General features: G+C 44.8%; 1 protein-coding gene across 7 annotated transcripts; it reads right to left on the reverse strand.

Moving 5' to 3' along the window:
* Positions 1–85: 85 nt before the first annotated feature.
* Positions 86–20,839, reverse strand: kidins220b (kinase D-interacting substrate 220b). 7 transcript variants are annotated; one of them, XM_058612975.1, is made up of 31 exons: positions 20,731–20,839; positions 17,109–17,303; positions 16,325–16,479; positions 16,106–16,204; positions 15,800–15,898; positions 15,605–15,703; positions 11,368–11,469; positions 10,740–10,838; positions 10,467–10,664; positions 10,232–10,330; positions 9,118–9,216; positions 8,896–8,994; positions 8,570–8,747; positions 8,323–8,487; positions 8,012–8,191; positions 7,761–7,926; positions 7,505–7,656; positions 5,789–6,078; positions 5,572–5,712; positions 5,239–5,476; positions 4,797–4,885; positions 4,572–4,716; positions 4,325–4,487; positions 4,068–4,246; positions 3,729–3,952; positions 3,130–3,222; positions 2,839–2,868; positions 2,485–2,622; positions 2,304–2,402; positions 1,998–2,228; positions 86–1,919 (listed from the first exon to the last, which is right to left on the reverse strand). In XM_058612975.1, exons 3-31 carry the CDS (start codon positions 16,454–16,456, stop codon positions 741–743), a joined length of 5,205 nt encoding a protein of 1,734 aa, XP_058468958.1. In that variant the 5' UTR covers positions 16,457–16,479; positions 17,109–17,303; positions 20,731–20,839; the 3' UTR covers positions 86–740. The 7 variants fall into 7 exon arrangements, with proteins under 7 accessions (XP_058468958.1, XP_058468955.1, XP_058468957.1 ...); XM_058612972.1 differs by having other exon boundaries at positions 3,130–3,249; XM_058612974.1 differs by having other exon boundaries at positions 3,130–3,249; positions 16,325–16,482.
* Positions 20,840–20,845: the final 6 nt, after the last annotated feature.

Raw genomic sequence — 20,845 nt, forward strand, 5'->3', positions numbered from 1 at the left:
AGTCACACACACACTGTGTTCAACATCAAGTTTATTTACGAAGCACTGAGGCGGACACACATGCAGCACACCACCAATAACCACCAATCACTGACAAACTATACTATTAATAACTAATCAATCACTTTCAAAGACATAACTTCTACAAATAAAAGATCACTGACACGTAAACAGATGACCGATAACTGTTAGCGATGATTTCGCTTCCTGTTCACATGACTGTGGTGAAATCAGCTGCGGTTCATCCAGGGGGCGCCGCTGAGCTTATTCAGAACAAAAACATCTACTTTTTTAAATTCTTAATCCATTTGATATTGATCACATCAATAAATCCCATAACGAGCTGACATGCTAATTTACAACATGACTCAACCCACTTTGAGAGCGTCAGTTGAAGAATACGGGGTTTATGATGTGTACTGCAGCCAGCGAGCAGGGGGCGGGGTTTAACTTCACTGTTCACAAACATAGAATCTAAAGTTTTCAACACGAAACATTCGTCAACAATATTTTTTCAACTACAACGTTTGGATTCTCCGGAATTCTTTTTTTCCTTCAAATCAAAACGTCACAGAACAACATCAACATGCATCGCTAACAATCTACGAAACATCTACCGTGGACCCCCGCGGCCGCTCTTCACCTCGTCACCTCACCCCGGACTGATCCGAGGCTTCTGACTGGCTCAGAGGGCAGAGGGGGGCGGTCCCTCAGTGCTCCTGTTGTCTTCAGCGGTGAGGTCACAGGATGCTCTCGCGTTCCTCACCGAAGGTGACAGTGTCGGACGAAATGGTGCAGATCTCTGGGGGGTCGCCGGGTTTCAGGCCCCGCTTCAGGTGAACCACTCGAACATTCTCGTTGTTGGGTCCCGGCCTGGTGGAGGTCCCGGAGGTGCCGGAGCTTGGGGAGACGATGACATCGGCGGTGGAACAGGAGGAGGAGGAGGGGTTGGTGGAGGTGGAGCCCTCTGGAGGCTGGCGGGGGCGGTTGGCGTGCTGGGTGTTGGTGTTGTTGTTGAGCGTCACGTTACTTGGTGTACGGTTCAGGTTGTAGGTCTTGGACGAGGGCCAGCTCTCCTCAGGGCTGCTGGTGAGCAGACTACACTGGTCCTCAGAGCAGATGGACATCCGGGTGACTGCCGGATCCTGGAGGCCGCTGAGGCTGCTAGGAAGACTACGCTTCCTCGCCACACTCTCATCATCCAGCTCTATCAGGTTGGCTCTGTCCATCTGTGACAGCTCCGCCTCCTCGTCCTGCAGCGAGTGGTTGGGAGAGCTCTCATTGGATCGTACGCCGGAATCAGACGAGTCCTTCTTGTCCAGCATGGCGTCGGACAAGTAGTCCTTCCCCTTCAGTGCCAGCGAGCCAACAGGTTTGGACTCACTCGTCTTCTTGCCGTCCTTCAGCAGCGGAGCGTTGTCTGACTCCTCAGACTCTTCGTCATCACTTGTCAACTTCTGGTACCGCAGTCCGCTGCATGCCTTCATCTTCAGGTCAGCGGCGCCTGGGAACAGTCCACCTCTCTCTGCTGAGGTTCTGCGGGTCAGCAGAGACTTGGACATTCCGTGGTCGCCCTTCTCGTCTTCCTCCGTGATGGGGTCCAGGGCGTCGCCGTTGGCGGTTAAGTCGCCGTTGTCTGCAGCTGGTTTCCCGCCACTCCTCTTGGTAAAGGGTTTACGTGCATCCTGATCGCCGCCGTCCTTGCTCTTCTCCTCTGACGATGATGTCATGAACTGTCCCGGCTGTGGTTGGACGGGCTTCTCGCCTCCACCACCCATTTCCAGCTGCGCCATCTGAGCGATGTACTCCTGGTAGGCGCTGCGGTACTCGGACTGCTGCTTGTCTGTTAGCCTGGAGATATCGTTGGACGACTCCTGGGAGTTGAGGCTGGTCATGCTAGCGGTCCGATGAGCTCCGCCCTAATGAAACCAGAGAGGAGGAGGGTTCATTTCACCATAACGAGGATGTGACATCAGAGGTGTCCTCTGTGGACTCACCATCCACGGTGTGTTTCCGTGTCTCGACGCGTCATCCAGTCCCACCGTGCTCAGTTCCTCAAAGCTCAGATTGAAGCTATACATCGGCGAAGCGTCTGTGTGGGCGGGGCCGGCGTGAGGCGGAGCCAAGGCCCGCCTTCCCCCATCAGCATTACCACCGACAACGCTACCTTGTTCGCTGGCCACGTCCTCACGTAGCACCTGGCTCTCGATGATCCGCATGTCCAGAACCTGCGGTGGGAAAGAACACACAAGGAGGTCACGAGGAAGTCATGATGAGGTCATCGTGAGGTCATAATGACTGACCATTGCCCTGAAGAGCTGCCAGTCTCCAAAGTTCATGTTCATCTCCTTCTTCAGCTCGTCGATGTTACACTGCGACAGAACTCGGCCGTTGACGTTTGCCTGGAAACAGAAAACCGCAGCATGACCATGACGCTCAGGCTCCTCCCCCTAACGAAAACATGCTCGCTGTGATGTCACTGACCTTCCTGATGGTGGCGCTGTACTGACACATCATTGTCTGGTCCATGCCTTCCATCTGCAGCACGCGCTCACACACAGCCTCTGTTGTCATGGAGCTGAGGAGGAGGGGTGGAGCTCCAGACACAACGGACGCCGAATTCTGGGAACACACACAGTCACACACAGTCACACACACACACAAATACACTTATGTGGTGAAATGTGGTTTCCATGGAAACGGAGGGAAAGGTTAGTGAAACAGATCCTGCCGATTAGAAGTGGGGTCAAAGGTCACACAGCTACTGAACTAAATACTTGTCCAGGCAGAAGGGAGGAAGGATTGAAGGAAGGAAGGAAGGAAGGAGGAAACAAATACCTTCTTCTTTTTCAAAGAGGAAACTTTACACTGAGAGAGAGACAGAGGGAGGACAGGGAGTGATAGAGGGAGGACAGGGAGAGACAGAGGGAGGACATGGAGAGAGACAGAGGGAGGACAGGGAGAGGACAGGGAGTGATAGAGGGAGGACAGGGAGAGACAGAGGGAGGACAGGGAGAGAGACAGGTAAGAACATAAAGGTCAGTGATCACGATAAAGTGGGGACATATTTGGTCCAAATGGCATACATTTGAGTGTCTGTGTGTGTGTGTCTGTGTGTGTAGTACTTACAGGTGCAGTTGTGTCTCTGATGGACGATGTTTTAGGAAGCAGTCGTGGATGAAGGTGTAATGAGTGGGAGGCAGACACTAGTGGGCGTGGCAGCTGGTAAAGGTGATGGGGGAAATATGGCTAAATGGGGAGGGGCATAAAATCAAAGTAACATTGATGGAGATAAAAACACAAATGGAAGTAACTGAAACCAATCAAAGGAGGAGGGAGGAGTTCTACACTGAGTACACAGCTTCTACAGCTGGTACTGGTCAGTACTACTACTGTAATTAATCAGACTAGTACTGTAACTAGTACTGTAACTAATCATATGACTAGTACTATAACTAATCATGTGACTAGTATGGTAACTAGTACTGTAACTCATCATATGACTAGTACTGTAACTAGTACTATAACTAATCATGTGACTAGGACGGTAACTAGTACTGTAACTAATCATATGACTAGTACTGTAACTAATCATGTGACTAGTACTGTGACTAGTACTGTCACCAAGTTGAAAACAAGCAGAAACGAAGTGATGAAGTGAAGAAGGTAAAACAGGAAGTATCAGCTGTGATGCAGTGATGACATCATAAGTGGGCAGTGCCTCTCACCCTGTTGTAGAAGGGGTGCTGTGGTCCGACCATGCCGCTGTAGTAGCTGCTGTGAGGCTGCGGGGAGAGGACGCCCCCTGCTGGTCCGCTGAAAGAGGCGGAGGGAGAGCACACTGACGACATCTGGCTGTAGACTGAGGTGGGGCGGGGCTGAACCTCCTGCAGGGGGAGGGGTGGGTATGTGACCGTGCCCATATTTATCTGCTCCCGCGCCGCTCGGACATCTGTGTGACACGGAGGAAAAGTGGATGAGAGAGAGGCTGGGCGGAGCCGGTGGTTCCGCTCCGTATGGTGCAGTTCATCGCACCGTATAGATGGGCGGAGCCTGTGGCATCTCACCTGCAATGATCTCTCTCAGTTTGGGGTCCAGATTGACGGTGCAGGGCAGGAAGGTGCGGATGTCTCTGGCTGTGAGGACGGGCGTCCGCGACGACAGGAACACCTCGAAGCTCCGCGCGTCAGCGTCGATCTCCAGCAGCGGCTCCACGTCTTTGGTGGTGGGAATGTTCCTGCACATTCTGGATCAAACACACTCACATCATACCTGACTGTCTTTCATCATTTACTCACTCATTTCACCGCGTGTGACCTCTGACCTCTCGTAGATGGTCTTCAGCGTGGACGGGTCGGGGACGCCGTCCGTCTCCTCCAGGTACAGGATGAGCCAGGACGTCCTGTACGGCCACTGCTCAGTCAGGTTGATCCACGACGCCAGACGGTCCCAGTTAAAGGTGATCTGATGAGCTCTGAGGAGGCGACCTGCGCACACACACACACACAGGTCAGTCTGTACACACACACAGACACACACAGACACACACAGACACACACAGACAGACGTACCTGTGACAGAGACAATGTTGAGTAGTCTCCTCATGCTCTGTGGGCTGATGTCATTGAACCAATCCTCCGTCACCATCAGCTTCGTCAGGTCAAACGACATCTGACGAGTCACAGAGCGCTGAACCTGACGCCGCCGGTACGTGTCCTGAAGGTCACATGACACACACGTTTATATATATATACACACACACGCTCACACACACACACACACACACACACACTTACTCTGCGTGTCAGGGTCGTTTTGCTGCCAAACTTTGTCAATTCTCCCAAACTGTGCTGAGACAGTTTCCTGTCCAACTCCTCATGCCAACCTGAGAGACAGACAGACAGACAGACAGGCAGGCAGGCAGGCAGGCAGACAGACAGACAGACAGACAGAGAGTTGAGGGTTAGCGTTGACCTGTTGATCACGTGCAACTCTGGCTCTTTATGAACTTTTATGTGAATATTTAAATGACTTTATGAACTGGTGAATCAACAAAGCAACACTGAAACTAAACCTGATGATCACATGATTTCTGGACACACGTGTCTCTGACCTGTGTGTGCCCTCTGCTGGATTCTAAGTGGAACTGCTGAACAGTCATAACAATAGCATGAGCATCAGAACACACATGACATGTGTTTAAAGGTGTGTGAGTCCTCCCGCCATCACCGGGGTTACCGTCAGCGGCGTTTGCGTCTCCATTAGCGGGAGCAGCCGCACACATCTTCCTGGCGCTGGAGAGCCCCCTGCTGTTGAGGAAGACTGGCAGGTGCACGATGTTCCTCATGTAGTCGTGACCGTTGATGTTGGAGTCTCTGAGGACGCTGTTCAGGTTCTGGTTTATGGCTTTGATGATGATGTGAGGGTCACTGGCAAAGATGGAGATGAACGCACCTTTGGAGAATAACACACGCACCTGCACACACACACACCAAACATTTGAATATTTTGTCTAATATTATGTCTCTCTGTCCCTCTGTCCCTGTGTCTGTCCCTCTGAGACGTCCTCACCGTGTCCAGCATCTGCAGAACTCTGTCCTGTTCACACGAGTCCAGTCCGTCGATGACGACCACCAGCCTCGTCTGATGCTGCGTGAAACTGTCGATGGTCTTCGCCATCTTGGCCATCAGCTCCACTTCGTTCTTCAGGACCTGCAGGACGACACCGGGGTCATGTGACCGTTCACCACCACACACAAACCACGCCCCTCTTAGCCCCTCCCCTCACCTTCATGAAGCCCTCGCTCTTCAGTTTGTGCATCCTGTTGGCGGCGCCGTGGAGCCTCTTCCTCTGAGAGTTGAGCACAGAGTCGGTGACCCGCCACCACGTCCTGCAGTTCAGCAGCAGCGCCAGCGCCACCACGCTGCCCACGGAGATCAGCGCCGCGTTCAGCGTCCGCTTCTCTGCGTCCACCTGGAAGACGGACAGCAGCACCACGCCGGTGCCCAGGCACGCTAAGACCACGGCGCAGACCACGAAGGACGGCACGCAACACGTCTTCTTCCACTTCCTGTTACCTGAGGAAACAGACCCACACACTTCCTGTTACCTGAGGAAACCGACCCACACACTTCCTGTTACCTGAGGAAACAGAACCACACACTTCCTGTTACCTGAGGAAACCGACCCACACACTTCGGCCGTTTCTCAATACTCAAGTAAGCAAGTATGTTCTTGCTTACTTGGGAAGTATATACTTGAGAAGTATGCTGGGAGTATATACTTGCCAAGTACGGGAGTACACAAGTATGTGGTTGTTTCTCAATACTCAAGTATGCAAGTATGTATGTATTGTTCTGCTGTAGTTCTGCTGTAGTGCTGCAGTGCTGCAGCCTCATTAGCGCCACCTACAGTGTTGATAAATGAACATATGAAATACTTTTAATAAATGCATATATATGTTGTTATTATTTTTACATTTTAAATATTTAACTTCATTTATTAATTTATTTCTATTAAAATATACAATACAAATTATACAATGTGGAAAATAGATATATTACAGCATTGTAGAGTATATATATATATATATATATATATATATATATATACATGACTTGTACAAATATATACTACTCTACATATCTAATATCTACATATTATATTTAAATACAGATACAATGACCGTGCGACTTTAATATAAACCTAACATTCAAAGTTAAAATAAATAAAACATTAACAATATACAAACCTTCAAACTTTCAGGTCAAAACGTTTCCATTAAAAACAAAATAACACGTCAACAACAAATCTATGGATCACACCGAGCATCTAATGACAGCGACGTCTGAGCCAGCGGATCATTTCATCAGGACAGGCCGAGGTCACGCTGCTCTGTGCCGGGCACAGTGAGCGCCGAGCGTCCGCAGAGGCGGAGCTTATCACCTCCGACAAACGTCGCTGCCAAACTATAAATACGTCATATCTTCATACACAAACCACATGTTTGATTTCTAAATGACTCATTTCTCGCCTCAAATGATGTTAAAACTTTGTTCCGGGACAAAGAAAAATATTTATTTCAGATTTATATTTCTATTATCTGCTGCTATGCTCCGCCGAAATGTATTATGGGATACATGGCCATCCCAAGTACACTTAAGTCACCTCCGATGCATACTTGGTAAAAATGGGCGGAGCGAGAACACTTCCGGGTTTGAGAACCGTCCTCGCTGTTCGCTTACTTGAGAATTGGAACAGCACTTGGACTGAGACTGGAGTACGCAAGTACGCACAAGTACACACAAGTACACACAAGTATGGATATTGAGAAACGGCCTTCCTGTTACCTGAAGAAACTGACCCACGCACTTCCTGTTACCTGAGGAAACTGACCCACACACTTCCTGTTATGACGAACACACTTCCTTTTAACTGAGGAAACCGACCCACACACTTCCTGTTACAACCCACCTGTACTGTGTGTGTGTGTTGTTGTGTTACCTTGTGTTTCCTCCGTCTTGAACACTCTGAACAGACGTGTCGCTAGGAAACCAAACTCTCTCTCACATGCGTCGGACAGCGTTGCGATCATCTCAGCCATTGAGGTCTCACCTCCAACACTGGACAGACGGTTGTAGTCTGTGAACAGAAACCTGTGGACAGATGTGGACAGGTGTAGACAGATGTGGACAGGTCAGAGGTTAGAGTTAGGGTTAGGTTTAACCCACCGCACAGGTGGTGCAGTGGCGCGTCTCACCTGACGGGCAGTGCTCTGGTGCTCTGCTCCGGCAGTTCGGGCGGGTTGACAAACATGAGCCTGAGCAGCAGCTCCAGGTAACCGACGTGACGAGCCAGGCGAGTGCTGAGAAGCCACGCCCAGTTCCAGCTCTCGCCCTCGCGACGGCCGCCGAAGTACACCACCACTGTGAGAGGGACACAGTGTCACACACTCACACACACTCAGTCACATGCCGCGCCAACGCCAACGGGGGCGGAGTCACTTCTTACCGAAGAAGATGTAGAGCAGAGCGAGGACGCTGAGGGACACGGCCAGAGCCAGTCTGTGGTCCACGGTGAAACCCAGGACCACAGAACCAGAACCACAGAGCAGCAGAGATAGAAAAACCACCAGCCACGAAAACTGGAACAAAGGCTGGATCTGCTGACCTGCGAACGTCTTCATCTCATCTGAGGAAGAGGGGGAGGAGCTTAAGTCCAGGCATTACTTCACTTTATCTCCCCTCTCTCTCTCTCTCTCTCTCTCTCTCTCTCTCTCTCTCGCCCTCCCCCCTCTCTCCCCCGTGTGGCGGCGCCCTCACCCTCGAGCTTCTTGAGCAGGAAGGACTTTCCACTCCCCCACTGTGCGTACAGACCCACACAGATCGGCGGTTGCATCGTGGGCTCGCTCAGGATGTCGGCGAGAGCCGAGCTGTAGAGGTCGTATCCAAGCATGTCTCCGTCCGTCTCCGTGGGCGACAGGTGACCTGAGGAGGGGGAGGAGACTCAGATGTGAGTGATGTCACGCCGTGGTCAGGTGATGACTGACCCGGCCGCCGGCAGACGTACGCGCTCCAAAGATCTGGGTCAGGATGCTCTTCTGGTGGCTGCAGTCGATGTTGTACGGCGTCTCTCCCGCCTTGTTGGGTCGGTACAGCAGGCGGCCATCTTTGGGGTTTCTGAGGAGGAGCTCGGCCAGGCGGCGGCTCCGCCCACGGATGGCAATGTGGAGGGGCGTGTCTCCTTTCTGAATCCACAGGTGAGCACAGGTGTCCATTATTATCAGTGATGATGATGATGATGATGATGAAGCAAAATAAAGACATGAAAACTGAAGCTCTCAACTACCCCTTTAAATCATCTTATTTTGAAAGTCAGACACTTCCTGTTCCCACCTTGTCCACGGCTGACACTTTGGCTCCTTTATCGAGAAGAAGCTCCACGATCTCAATGTTCCTCATCTTTGTAGCTTTGATCAGAGGAGACTCAGCGTCCTGAGACACACACACACACACACATCAGTGTCACAGTCAGACTAGTTCTCTTCGGGTCGGGTGGTAATTTTCAGGCCCATTGAGAACTCTAAGTCAGACACACACACACACACACACACTGACCTTGGTGCAGGTCTCAGTATCAGGGTTACACTGCAGGATGTCTCTGACCATGGTGGCATTTCCTTTCTCCACAGCCCAGTACAGAGCAGTTTTACTCTCCTGAACACAATAACACAACAACACAACACTTTAACACAGACCTGGGCATCCCTGTCCGGCCCGCGGTGTGTCAGTCATAAACACAGATGAACAAGTATTTATGCTGTGCATGCAATACAACTGTGTTGCTTTTATTTTGAAAAGCCTGACGTATGGACGCACGTATCTGCGTCTGTCTGCACAGCGACAGGTGACACTAGCCACTTACCCCTGACCCCCTAAAAAGACATGGACTTTTAAATATTTCTTTACAGGCGTCAAAGGTTAAAACCGTGTGTTTAGTTTGTGGTTCACAAGTCGCTGAGTTTAAGGATTACAATCTGAATCGCTACTACGTGACCAAACACGAAGAGAAATACAAGAACTTATCTGATGAAGAGCGCGCAAAGGAGTTGGAGGCAACGTTAAGAACGAGGTCCGTGTCTCAGTGTAAGTTCAGGAGTTATCATTATCTCCCTCCATGTTTATTATCTTATTATTTAACCAGCGAAGCACCGTCACTCCTATGGAAACTCAGCCTGTGTGATTGCAGCATTAGTGTGTGTAAGCGTGCAGGTGCGCTCTGTTGGGGGGGGGGGGGGACTGTGGTCACTGCACTACACCACAGTAGTATAGTATAATAGCATTCATTATATACAGTTGGTTAGTAATTGTGTTTGTTTATTGTGTGTTTGTATGCTGCCCAATGTACACCAAAACAATACAATTTACTGCTTTTTTTTGTTAAAAGAGATAAAATGTAATTAAAATTAAAATTTGGCCTGGCCCTCAACAATATTTTTTGTTTCTCATGTGGGGAAAATAAGTGCCCACCCCTGCTTTAACACAACAACAGCCCAGTACAGAGCAGTTTTACTCTCCTGAACACAACAACACAACTCTTTAACAAAAGTCTAACACAACAACACAACACATGTTAATCAAACCAACATCAAAGATAAAAATGTATCAAAAGGTATCACAGATTAAAAAGGGGCGTGGCCCCATCAGGGCGGAGGCTATGAAGGGTTCTTACCTGACCTCTGATGTCAATGTCAGCGTATTTATGTAACAGAGCCCTGACGATGTCCACGTGACCCCCGCGTACCGCTCCAATCAGCACCGTGTCCCCACTCTATAACACAGACACACACAGTATTATTGAGTATCATGTGACACATGGGTTATAGTTTATAGGAAAAAACTGTATATAACGATAACAATACAACAATTCTCACAAGATGGAGCTAATGTGTGTGTGTGTGTCTGACCCGGTCTGGGATGTTGACGTATGTGCCGGCGTCCAGCAGGTCCTGGACGATCTCGGTGAATCCTTCCTTGGCGGCGATCATCAGCGCCGTGTTCCCGTCTTTGTCCGTCATGTTGACGTTGGGGTTTCTCTTCAGCAGCTCCTTCACCACTTCAGTGTAGCCTCCCTTCACCGCCACGATCAGAGCCGTCATCGAGTTCTGAGCCAATAAACGCACACCTGTCATCATCAAAGCTCCTCCCAATTCTCCTCCCACTCATCTGTCAGCACATACCGCCCCCTCCTGGTCCACGTCGGCGCCGCTCTCCAGCAGATGCATCACACAGTCAAAGTGTCCTTTTCTGGACGCCCAGATCAGAGGAGTGGTCCCATACTGTGAGACAGACACACAATCAATACTACACAACACACACAATCAATACTACACAACACACAATCAGTACTACACAGACACACACAATCAGTACTACACACACACACACAATCAGTGAACACAACACACAATCAGTACTACACAACACACAATCAGTACTACACAACACACAATCAGTACTATACAGACACACACAATCAGTGCTACACAGACACACAATCAGTACTACACAACACACAATCAGTACTACACAACACACAATCAGTACTACACAGACACACACAATCAGTGCTACACAACACACAATCAGTACTACACAACACACAATCAGTACTACACAGACACACACAATCAGTGCTACACAACACACAATCAGTGCTACACAACACACAATCAGTACTACACAGCACACAATCAGTACTACACAGACACACACAATAAGTGCTACACAACATACAATCAGTACTACACAGACACACACAATCAGTACTACACAACACACAGACAGGAAGGGGCGGGGCTTGGTCACCTTGTCAGAACAGTTGACCTTGGCTCCGTTCTGAAGCAGCAGTTTGACGATGTCTGCGTGTCCTCGACCTGAGGACCAGATGATGGGATACACACTGTACTGCTGTGGACGACAGACAGACAGGCAGGCAAAGACAGGCAGGTAGGCAGAGAGAGACAGACAGACAGGGTTAGGTGGTTCTAACGTCATATTAAATGAAATGATCAAATACGGTGTTGAGGGGATGACATTGTCCAGACATCTGGAACAGGGACTAATAATATCTCACACATGCTTTACTATCTCACTTTACTATCTCATCTCACTTTACTTTCTCGCTTTACTATCTCACTTTACTATCTTATCTCACTTTACCATCTCGCGTTACTATCTCACTTTACTATCTCATCTCACTTTACCATCTCGCTTTACTATCGCATCTCACTTTACTTTCTCGCTTTACCATCTCACTTTACTATCTCATCTCGCTTTACTATCTCACTTTACTATCGCGTCTCACTTTACTTTCTCTCTTTACCATCTCACTTTACTATCTCATCTCGCTTTACTATCTCACTTTACTATCGCATCTCACTTTACTATCTCTCTTTACCATCTCACTTTACTATCTCATCTCACTTTACTATCTCATCTCGCTTTACTATCTCACTTTACTATCGCATCTCACTTTACTATCTCATCTCACTTTACCATCTCGCTTTACTATCTCACTTTACTATCGCATCTCACTTTACTTTCTCGCTTTACCATCTCACTTTCCTATCTTATCTCACTTTACCATCTCGCGTTACTATCTCACTTTACCATCTCGCGTTACTATCTTATCTCACTTTACCATCTCGTGTTACTATCTCACTTTACTATCTCATCTCACTTTACCATCTCGTTTTACTATCTCATCTCACTTTACCATCTTGCTTTACTATCTCACTTTACTATCTCGTTTAACTATCTCATCTCACTTTACTATCTCGTTTAACTATCTCATCTCACTTTACTATCTCGTTTAACTATCTCATCTCACTTTACTATCTCGCTTTATTATCTCACTTTACTATCTTGCTTTACTATCTCATCTCACTTTACTTTCTCGCTTTACTATCTCATCTCACTTTACTATCTCACTTTACTTTCTCACTTTACTATCTCACTTTACTATCTCATCTCACTTTACTTCCTCGCTTTACTATCTCACTTTGCTATCTCGCTTTACTATCACACTTTACTATCTCATCTCACTTTACTTTCTCTCTTTACTATCTCATCTCACTTTACTAACACGCTTTACTATCTCATCTCACTTTACTATCTCACTTTACTATCTCATTTCACTTTACTATCTTACTTTACAATCTCATCAAACTTTACTATCTCGCTTTACTTTCTCTCTTTACTATCTCACTTTACTATCTCATTTCACTTTGCTATCCCGCTTTACTATCTAATTTTACTATCTTATCTCACTTTACTATCTCGCTTTACTATCACATCTCACTTTACTATCTCGCTTTACTATCTCATCTCACTTAACTATCTCATCTCGCTTTACTATCTCATCTCACTTTACTATCTCACTTTACTATCCCATCTCACTTTACTATCTCATCTCACTTTACTATCTCACTTTACTATCTCATCTCGCTTTACTATCTTATCTCACTTTACTATCTTACTTTACTATCTCGCTTTACAATCTCATCTCACTTAACTATCTCGCTTTACAATCTCATCTCACTTAACTATCTTGCTTGACTATCTCACTTTACTTTCTCGCTTTACTATCTCACTTTACTTTCTCGCTTTACTATCTCACTTTACTTCCTCGCTTTACTATCTCACTTTACTATCTTATCTCTCTTTACTATCACACTTTACTATCTCATCTCACTTTACTATCTCATCTCACTTTACTATCTCGCTTTACTATCTCATCTCACTTTACTATCTCGCTTTACTATCCCATCTCACTTTGCTATCTCACTTTACTATCTCATCTCACTTTACTATCACACTTTACTATCTCATCTCACTTTACTATCTCGCTTTACTATCTCATCTCACTTTACTATCTCGCTTTACTATCCCATCTCACTTTACTATCTCATCTCACTTTATTATCTCGCTTTACTATCTCATCTCATTTTACTATCTCGCTTTACTATCTCATCTCACTTTACTATCTCATTTCACTTTGCTATCTCGCTTTACTATCTAATTTTACTATCTAATCTCACTTTACTATCTCGCTTTACTATCACATCTCACTTTACTATCTAATCTCACTTAGCTATCTCATCTCGCTCTACTATCTCATCTCGCTTTACTATCCCACTTTACTATCCCATCTCACTTTACTATCTCATCTCACTCTACTATCTCACTTTACTATCTCATCTCGCTTTACTATCTTATCTCACTTTACTATCTCGCTTTACTATCTCACTTTACTATCTTACTTTACAATCTCATCTCACTTAACTATCTCACTTTACTATCTCGCTTTACTATCTCACTTTACTTTCTCGCTTTACTATCTCACTTTACTATCTCACTCTACTATCTCACTTTACTATCTCATCTCGCTTTACTATCTTATCTCACTTTACTATCTCGCTTTACTATCTCACTTTACTATCTTACTTTACAATCTCATCTCACTTAACTATCTCACTTTACTATCTCGCTTTACTATCTCACTTTACTTCCTCGCTTTACTATCTCACTTTACTATCTCATTTCACTTTACTATCTCATCTCACTTTACTATCTTATCTCTCTTTACTATCTCACTTTACTATCTCATCTCACTTTACTATCTCGCTTTACTATCTCATCTCACTTTACTATCTCGCTTTACTATCCCATTTCACTTTACTATCTCACTTTACTATCTCATCTCACTTTACTATCACACTTTACTATCTCATCTCACTTTACTATCTCGCTTTACTATCTCACCTCACTTTACTATCTCGCTTTACTATCCCATCTCACTTTACTATCTCACTTTACTATCTCATCTCACTTTACTATCTCGCTTTACTATCTCACTTTACTATCTCATCTCGCTTTACTATCTTATCTCACTTTACTATCTCGCTTTACTATCTCACTTTACTATCTTACTTTACTATCTCGCTTTATAATCTCATCTCACTTAACTATCTCACTTTACTATCTCGCTTTACTATCTCACTTTACTTTCTCTCTTTACTATCTCACTTTAATTCCTCGCTTTACTATCTCACTTTACTATCTCATCTCACTTTACTCTCTCATCTCACTTTGCTATCTCACTTTACTATCTTAGCTCTCTTTACTATCACACTTTACTATCTCATCTCACTTTACTATCTCGCTTTACTATCTCGCTTTACTATCTCATCTCACTTTACTATCTCGCTTTACTATCCCATCTCACTTTACTATCTCATCTCACTTTACTATTTCGCTTTACTATCCCATCTCACTTTACTATCTCATCTCGCTTTACTATCTCACTTTACTATCTCTCTTTACTATCACACTTTACTATCTCATCTCACTTTACTATCTCATCTCGCTTTACTATCTCATCTCACTTTACTATCTTATCTCACTGTACTATCTCGCTTTACTATCTCATCTCACTTTACTATCTCGCTTTACTATCTCACTTTAATATCTCGCTTTATTATCACACTTTACTATCTCATCTCACTTTACTATCTCGCTTTACTATCTCATCTCACTTTACTATCTCGCTTTACTATCTCATCTCACTTTACTATCTCGCTTTACTATCTCATCTCACTTTACTATCTCGCTTTACTATCTCATCTCACTTTACTATCTCATCTCACTTTACTATCTCGCTTTACTATCTTATCTCACTTTACTATCTCGCTTTACTATCCTATCTCACTTTACTATCTTACTTTACTATCTCGCTTTACAGATAAACACCTCCAAACATACCACCACCAACCCTCCCCTGCCTCAAACTGTGTGGCTCAACCAAACACAGCACAACACAACTGCAGTGTTATTTGGCATTAAATCATAAATACACACAGACTCAGGAAGACCCTGACCCCATCTGATCTGAGAGAGACCGGCAGTCAGGGTTCACACTGTGTGTGTGTGTGTGTGTGTGTGTGTGTGTGTTACCTGTCCTGTAGTGTTAGGGTTATGTGTGTGTGTGTGTGTCACCTGTCCTGTGGTGTTAGGGTTATGTGTGTGTGTGTGTGTGTGTTACCTGTCCTGTAGTGTTAGGGTTCGCTCCGTGCTCCAGCAGCAGCTTGGCGACCTCTAAACGACCTTTATATGCTGCCCACATCAGAGCTGTCCATCCTCCCTGAGACACATGACACACAGGGACAGTTGTGAGTGTGTGAGTGTGTGTGTGTGTGTGTGTGTGTGTGTGTGTGTGTGTGCGTGTGTGTGTGTCCACCATGTCTCTGTGTTCGATGTAAGCACTGTTCTCCAGCAGCTCCTTCACCACGTCCATGTGACCTTCTTTTGCAGCAGAAATCAGAGCCGACCAGCAGTCCTGACCACACACACACATACAGAGGTAACATGTTACCATGGCAACAAGACAATCACTGGGCCTACTGATGAACTCTGTCTCCTAGCAACTGCAGCATCTGAGGAATTTAGAGAGGTAGGAGAGTGTGTGTGTCTCTGTGTCTGTGTCTGTCTCTGTGTCTGTCTGTGTGTGTCTGTCTCTGTGTCTGTCTGTGTGTGTGTGTCTCACCACGTCGTCCAGGTTCACATTTGCTCCTCTCCTGATCAGCTCCTGGACGATGTCCACACTGCCCTGCTCAGCTGCCAGCATCAGAGGAGTCTGACCGTTCTGTACACAAACACACAACCACAACACAACCAGTCAACAAACACAAAAACAAAGACACAAGCAGTCAACACACACACACACACAGACATGAAGAGGAGGTGAGCGGGCTCAGACACGTACGTCGCTGCGTCCGTCCACCTCGTTGAAGCGGTCCAGGTGAGCTCTCACAGCGCTCAGGTTCTCCTCCTCCACGTAGCTGAACAGGTTCTGGATCGCCAGCGTGGTCATCTTTATGGACGTTGTGGTGTCCATGTTTCTGTCTGTCACTGCGCCCCCTGCTGACAGACCACAACACTGACTATACACAATCATCAACAACACACACACACACACACACACACGCACACACACACTGCTGAGTCATTTACTGCCGTGTTTGCCACAGTAACCAACTTACAGTTCAAAGGGCGGTGGGGGCGGAGTCTGTCATTCATTTCTCGTCCAAACATTAAAGTTGAAGCAACAACATAATGATTTTCACAATAATCACCTTGAACTGACTGTGATGTTATTGTAATAATAACAATAATAATAATAACAAGTATTATTATTATTATTATTATTATTTTTACTATTACAACAACAACAACAATAATGATAAAACTGTAATGTTGGATTAATTATTGGTTATTAGTTGTTGTTATACATATCGATATCTCTGATATCCACGCCCTGCCACTGCTGTGACGTCACCTGAATAACCTTCACACTGAATCACAGTCACCGCCTCACACGAATCAAACGAACCCAAACATCGAATCAAACGAACCTTAAAAATAAAACCGCAAACATCAGATTTTTTTTTCTTCACTGATTCTGTGACGTAACGAGTGTCAATCATGCGCTCGTCAATGACAGTGAAAGGATGCTGACAAGAAAAAAAATGCAAAAAACAATCGTTTACCTGCACGCGAGAATCGGGTTCTGGTTCGGGCTCGGTTTGGTTGGAGCTACAGTTCGGGTTGTGGTGCTTGTGGATCAGCGGCTCAGTGACGGCTCAGTCTCCATCCTCCCACACAGCGGCCATTTTGATGAGAACAACAAACGACATGTCAAGTCCGCCACAGTGAGGCGAGGTGAGCGTCACTTCCGCTGAAGGCTGTCAAAATAAAAGCAACTTCCGCTCAAACTTCAAACTGGTAACCAGTTAGCTAACTTAGCAGTGGTTAGCGCTAACTGTATTCATAGTTGAGCTTGAATGAAAGCTTTGAAAGGATGATAAAGTCCTGGACTCTGATGTTATCACGTGAGCTTATTAACGTAGTAAAAGCTGATCTCTGTCTGTTTACACCAATAGATTATGACTCTCATTACATGAATGAATGAATGTGAAAATTCATGCTGAAACGATCGTAAGTGCGATGTTTATCGTTGTTATATTGTATATTTATTATCCTGTAAGTTACAGATGAATAAAAATATTTACCGCTTTTATGTCTGTGACAAAGTTCTACGGAGCCCCTAAAGGGACATCGAAAAAAAAAAAAAAAAAAAGTTTCTGGCACCAGAAAGTATCTCGTGCGCACCAGAAAGTATCTCGTGCTCACGAGAAAGTATTGAATGCGCGCGTGATGTCCCCGAACGCAGTTTTAAGACCATTTGAGGCGTGCAATTAGTCATTTAGAATTCAAAAATGTGGATTGTGTATTAAGATATGACGTATTTATAGTTTGGCAGTGACGGTATCGGAGGTGACGAGCTCCGCCTCAGCGGACGCTGCTTAATAGATTAAGATTAAAAATTAGAAAATAATATATACGCATTTATTAAAAGTATTTATTATGTTCATTTATCAACACTCTGTGATGAGGCTTAATCTAATGACTGCGATGTCTGAGCCAGCGGATCATTTCATCAGGACAGGCCGAGGTAACGCTGCTCTGCCCCGCGCACTGCTGAGGCGGAGCTCGTCACCTCCGATACCGTCGCTGCCAAACTATAAATACGTCATATCTTAATACACAAACCACATTTTTGAATTCTAAATGACTAATTTCACGCCTCAAATGACCTTAAAACTGCGTTCGGGGACATCACGCGCATACAATACTTTCTGGTGCGCACGAGATACTTTCTGATGCGCATGAGATACTTTCTGGTGCGCACGAGATACTTTCTCGTGAGCATGAGATACATTCTCGTGAGCACGAGATACTTTCTCGTGAGCACCAGAAAGTATCTTGTGCGCACCAGAAACGTTTAGTTTTTGTTTTTTTTCGATGTCCCTTTAGGGGCTCCGTCTCATATTTATGGAAGCCCATTTCCGCCAGAAAAAAAAAGAGATAAAACTTAATTTAAAAAAAAAATCCTCTAAGTAAGTCGAAATAATGAGATAAAAGTCGAAATTATGAGATTCAAAGTCCGCTGTTAGCAGCTCATGTGTGGTGTGGGGAGACCGACACAGACATGGATTGCGAGTATATTGAGGACTGCTTCAAACGTGGCTTTACAACAAATGAAATCCTTCATTTGCTTGCGCATTCACATGGCATTCTACTCAGCAAACACACCCTTGAAAGGATTTTAAAGGGGACATATTATACCCTATTTCCCCCCTTAAAATAGTTCCCTGGTGTCCTAATGAACATGTCAGTGACATGCTTTGGTCAAAATACCATAAGGATGAAGCACCATAGTAGTTCAATAACCCTGCTAAACCTGCCCCTTTCAGAACACTCGGTTTTGTGCATGGTCCCACACACCCACTTCTTCCATGGGGTTTCTGATTTGTCCTTTTTACTGCGCTCACTCAGCTCCTGTTCCTTGTGGTGTTTAAAAGTACAGTGAGAAGAAGGCACTTTTGTATTGTGTCGCCACTGATGTTCACAGGGTGCAGTAACATGTTCATGCCTATAGGGGGCGCTTTCAGACCACACGGGACTCTTGAGGGAAGTGTAGAAGAAGCTGAGTCTGTTGTTGATGGTGCCCGTTTCTCAATACTCAAGTATGCAAGTATGTATGTATTGTTCCGCTGTTTGAATGGTGGCTGGCGCCAAGTGCTGCAGCCTCATTAGCGCCACCTACAGTGTTGATAAATGAACATATGAAATACTTTTAATAAATGCATATATATGTTGTTATTATTTTCACATTTTAAATATTTAACTTCATTTATTAATTATTTCTATTAAAATATACAATACAAATAATACAATGTGGAAAATAGATATATTACAGCATTGTAGAGTAGTATATATATATATATATATGACTTGTACAAATATATACTACTCTACATATCTAATATTTACATATTATATTTAAATACAGATACAATGACCGTGTGACTTTAATATAAATCTAACATTCAAAGTTAAAATAAAAAAAACATTAACAATATACAAACTTTTAAACTGTCAGGTCAAAACGTTTCCATTAAAAACAAAATAACACGTCAACAACAAATCTATGGATCACACCGAGCATCTAATGACAGCGACGTCTGAGCCAGCGGATCATTTCATCAGGACAGGCCGAGGTCACGCTGCTCTGTGCCGGGCACAGTGAGCGCCGAGCGTCCGCAGAGGCGGAGCTTATCACCTCCGACAAACGTCGCTTGCCAAACTATAAATACGTCATATCTTCATTACACAAACCACCTCCGATGCATACTTGGTAAAAATGGGCGGAGCGAGAACACTTCCGGGTTTGAGAACCGTCCTCGGTGTTCATTTACTTGAGAATTGGAACAGCACTTGGACTGAGACTGATGACGTTTTCACAAGTACACACAAGTACACACAAGTACACACAAGTACACACAAGTATGGATATTGAGAAACGGCCGGTGTGTTTTTACCTGCAGTCTGTTAATAAAGAAGCTAACGTTGCTATCCTGGATTCTCTGTTGTTTTTCATTTAAGTAACTTATTCACACAGTCTGTGGACACAACACAACTCTTATTTAATTAACAGCAATGACAGACTTAATGACTTAACGATAACATCCGATCTAACTAAAGTCACCTCTAGTTGTCTCATTTAGGGTTGCATATTGTGAGCATGGTAAGGCCAGCGAGATGATGGATGAAGGGACCATTGAAAACACTGCCATTTAGGCGCATGCACACTTCCTATCTCATCATTTCGACTTTTTATCTCATAATTTCGACTTTTTATCTCATAATTTTGACTTCTTATCTAATCATTTTGACTTTTTATCTCATAATTTCGACTTTTTATCTCATAATTTCGACTTTTTATCTCATAATTTCGACTTACTTACTCTTTTTTATTAAGTTTTATCTCTCTCTTTTTAGTTTCTGGCGGAAATGGGCTTCCATACTTCCATACATATTTGGTGATATGATTTTATATTTGATTAATAATGTGTGTTTAATAATGTTTTCTTAATCTTATTCCTTCGCAACGGTAATACACCCACACATATATTATATTATATGATATGATATGATATGATATGATATGATATCATATCATATCATATCATATTATATTATATTATATTATATTATATTATATTATATTATATTATACAATAAGATAAACTAATTATTGTTACTCACTTCAAATAGCAGAGGGCAGCAATTTGCCTTTGAAGCGTCTTCTCTGCCTAAATCCAAAGGAGAAAGAAGTGAACTGTGGGGGGCAGCACTGAGTCTATCATTGTACAGTCATAAT

The sequence above is a fragment of the Solea solea genome, chromosome 17 (genome assembly GCF_958295425.1).
Source record: "Solea solea chromosome 17, fSolSol10.1, whole genome shotgun sequence".
In the NCBI taxonomy this organism is placed as follows: Eukaryota; Metazoa; Chordata; class Actinopteri; order Pleuronectiformes; family Soleidae; genus Solea; species Solea solea.

Coding starts and splice junctions, on each gene's coding strand:
- kidins220b (XM_058612972.1), bottom strand. CDS start 16,456: ATGGACACCACAACGTCCATAAAGATGACCACGCTGGCGATCCAGAAC. Junction 8,192..8,322: donor CCTGCTCAAGAAGCTCGAGG/GTGAGGGCGCCG, acceptor CCTCTTCCTCAG/ATGAGATGAAGACGTTCGCA. Junction 4,488..4,571: donor CAACATTGTCTCTGTCACAG/GTACGTCTGTCT, acceptor GTGTGTGCGCAG/GTCGCCTCCTCAGAGCTCAT.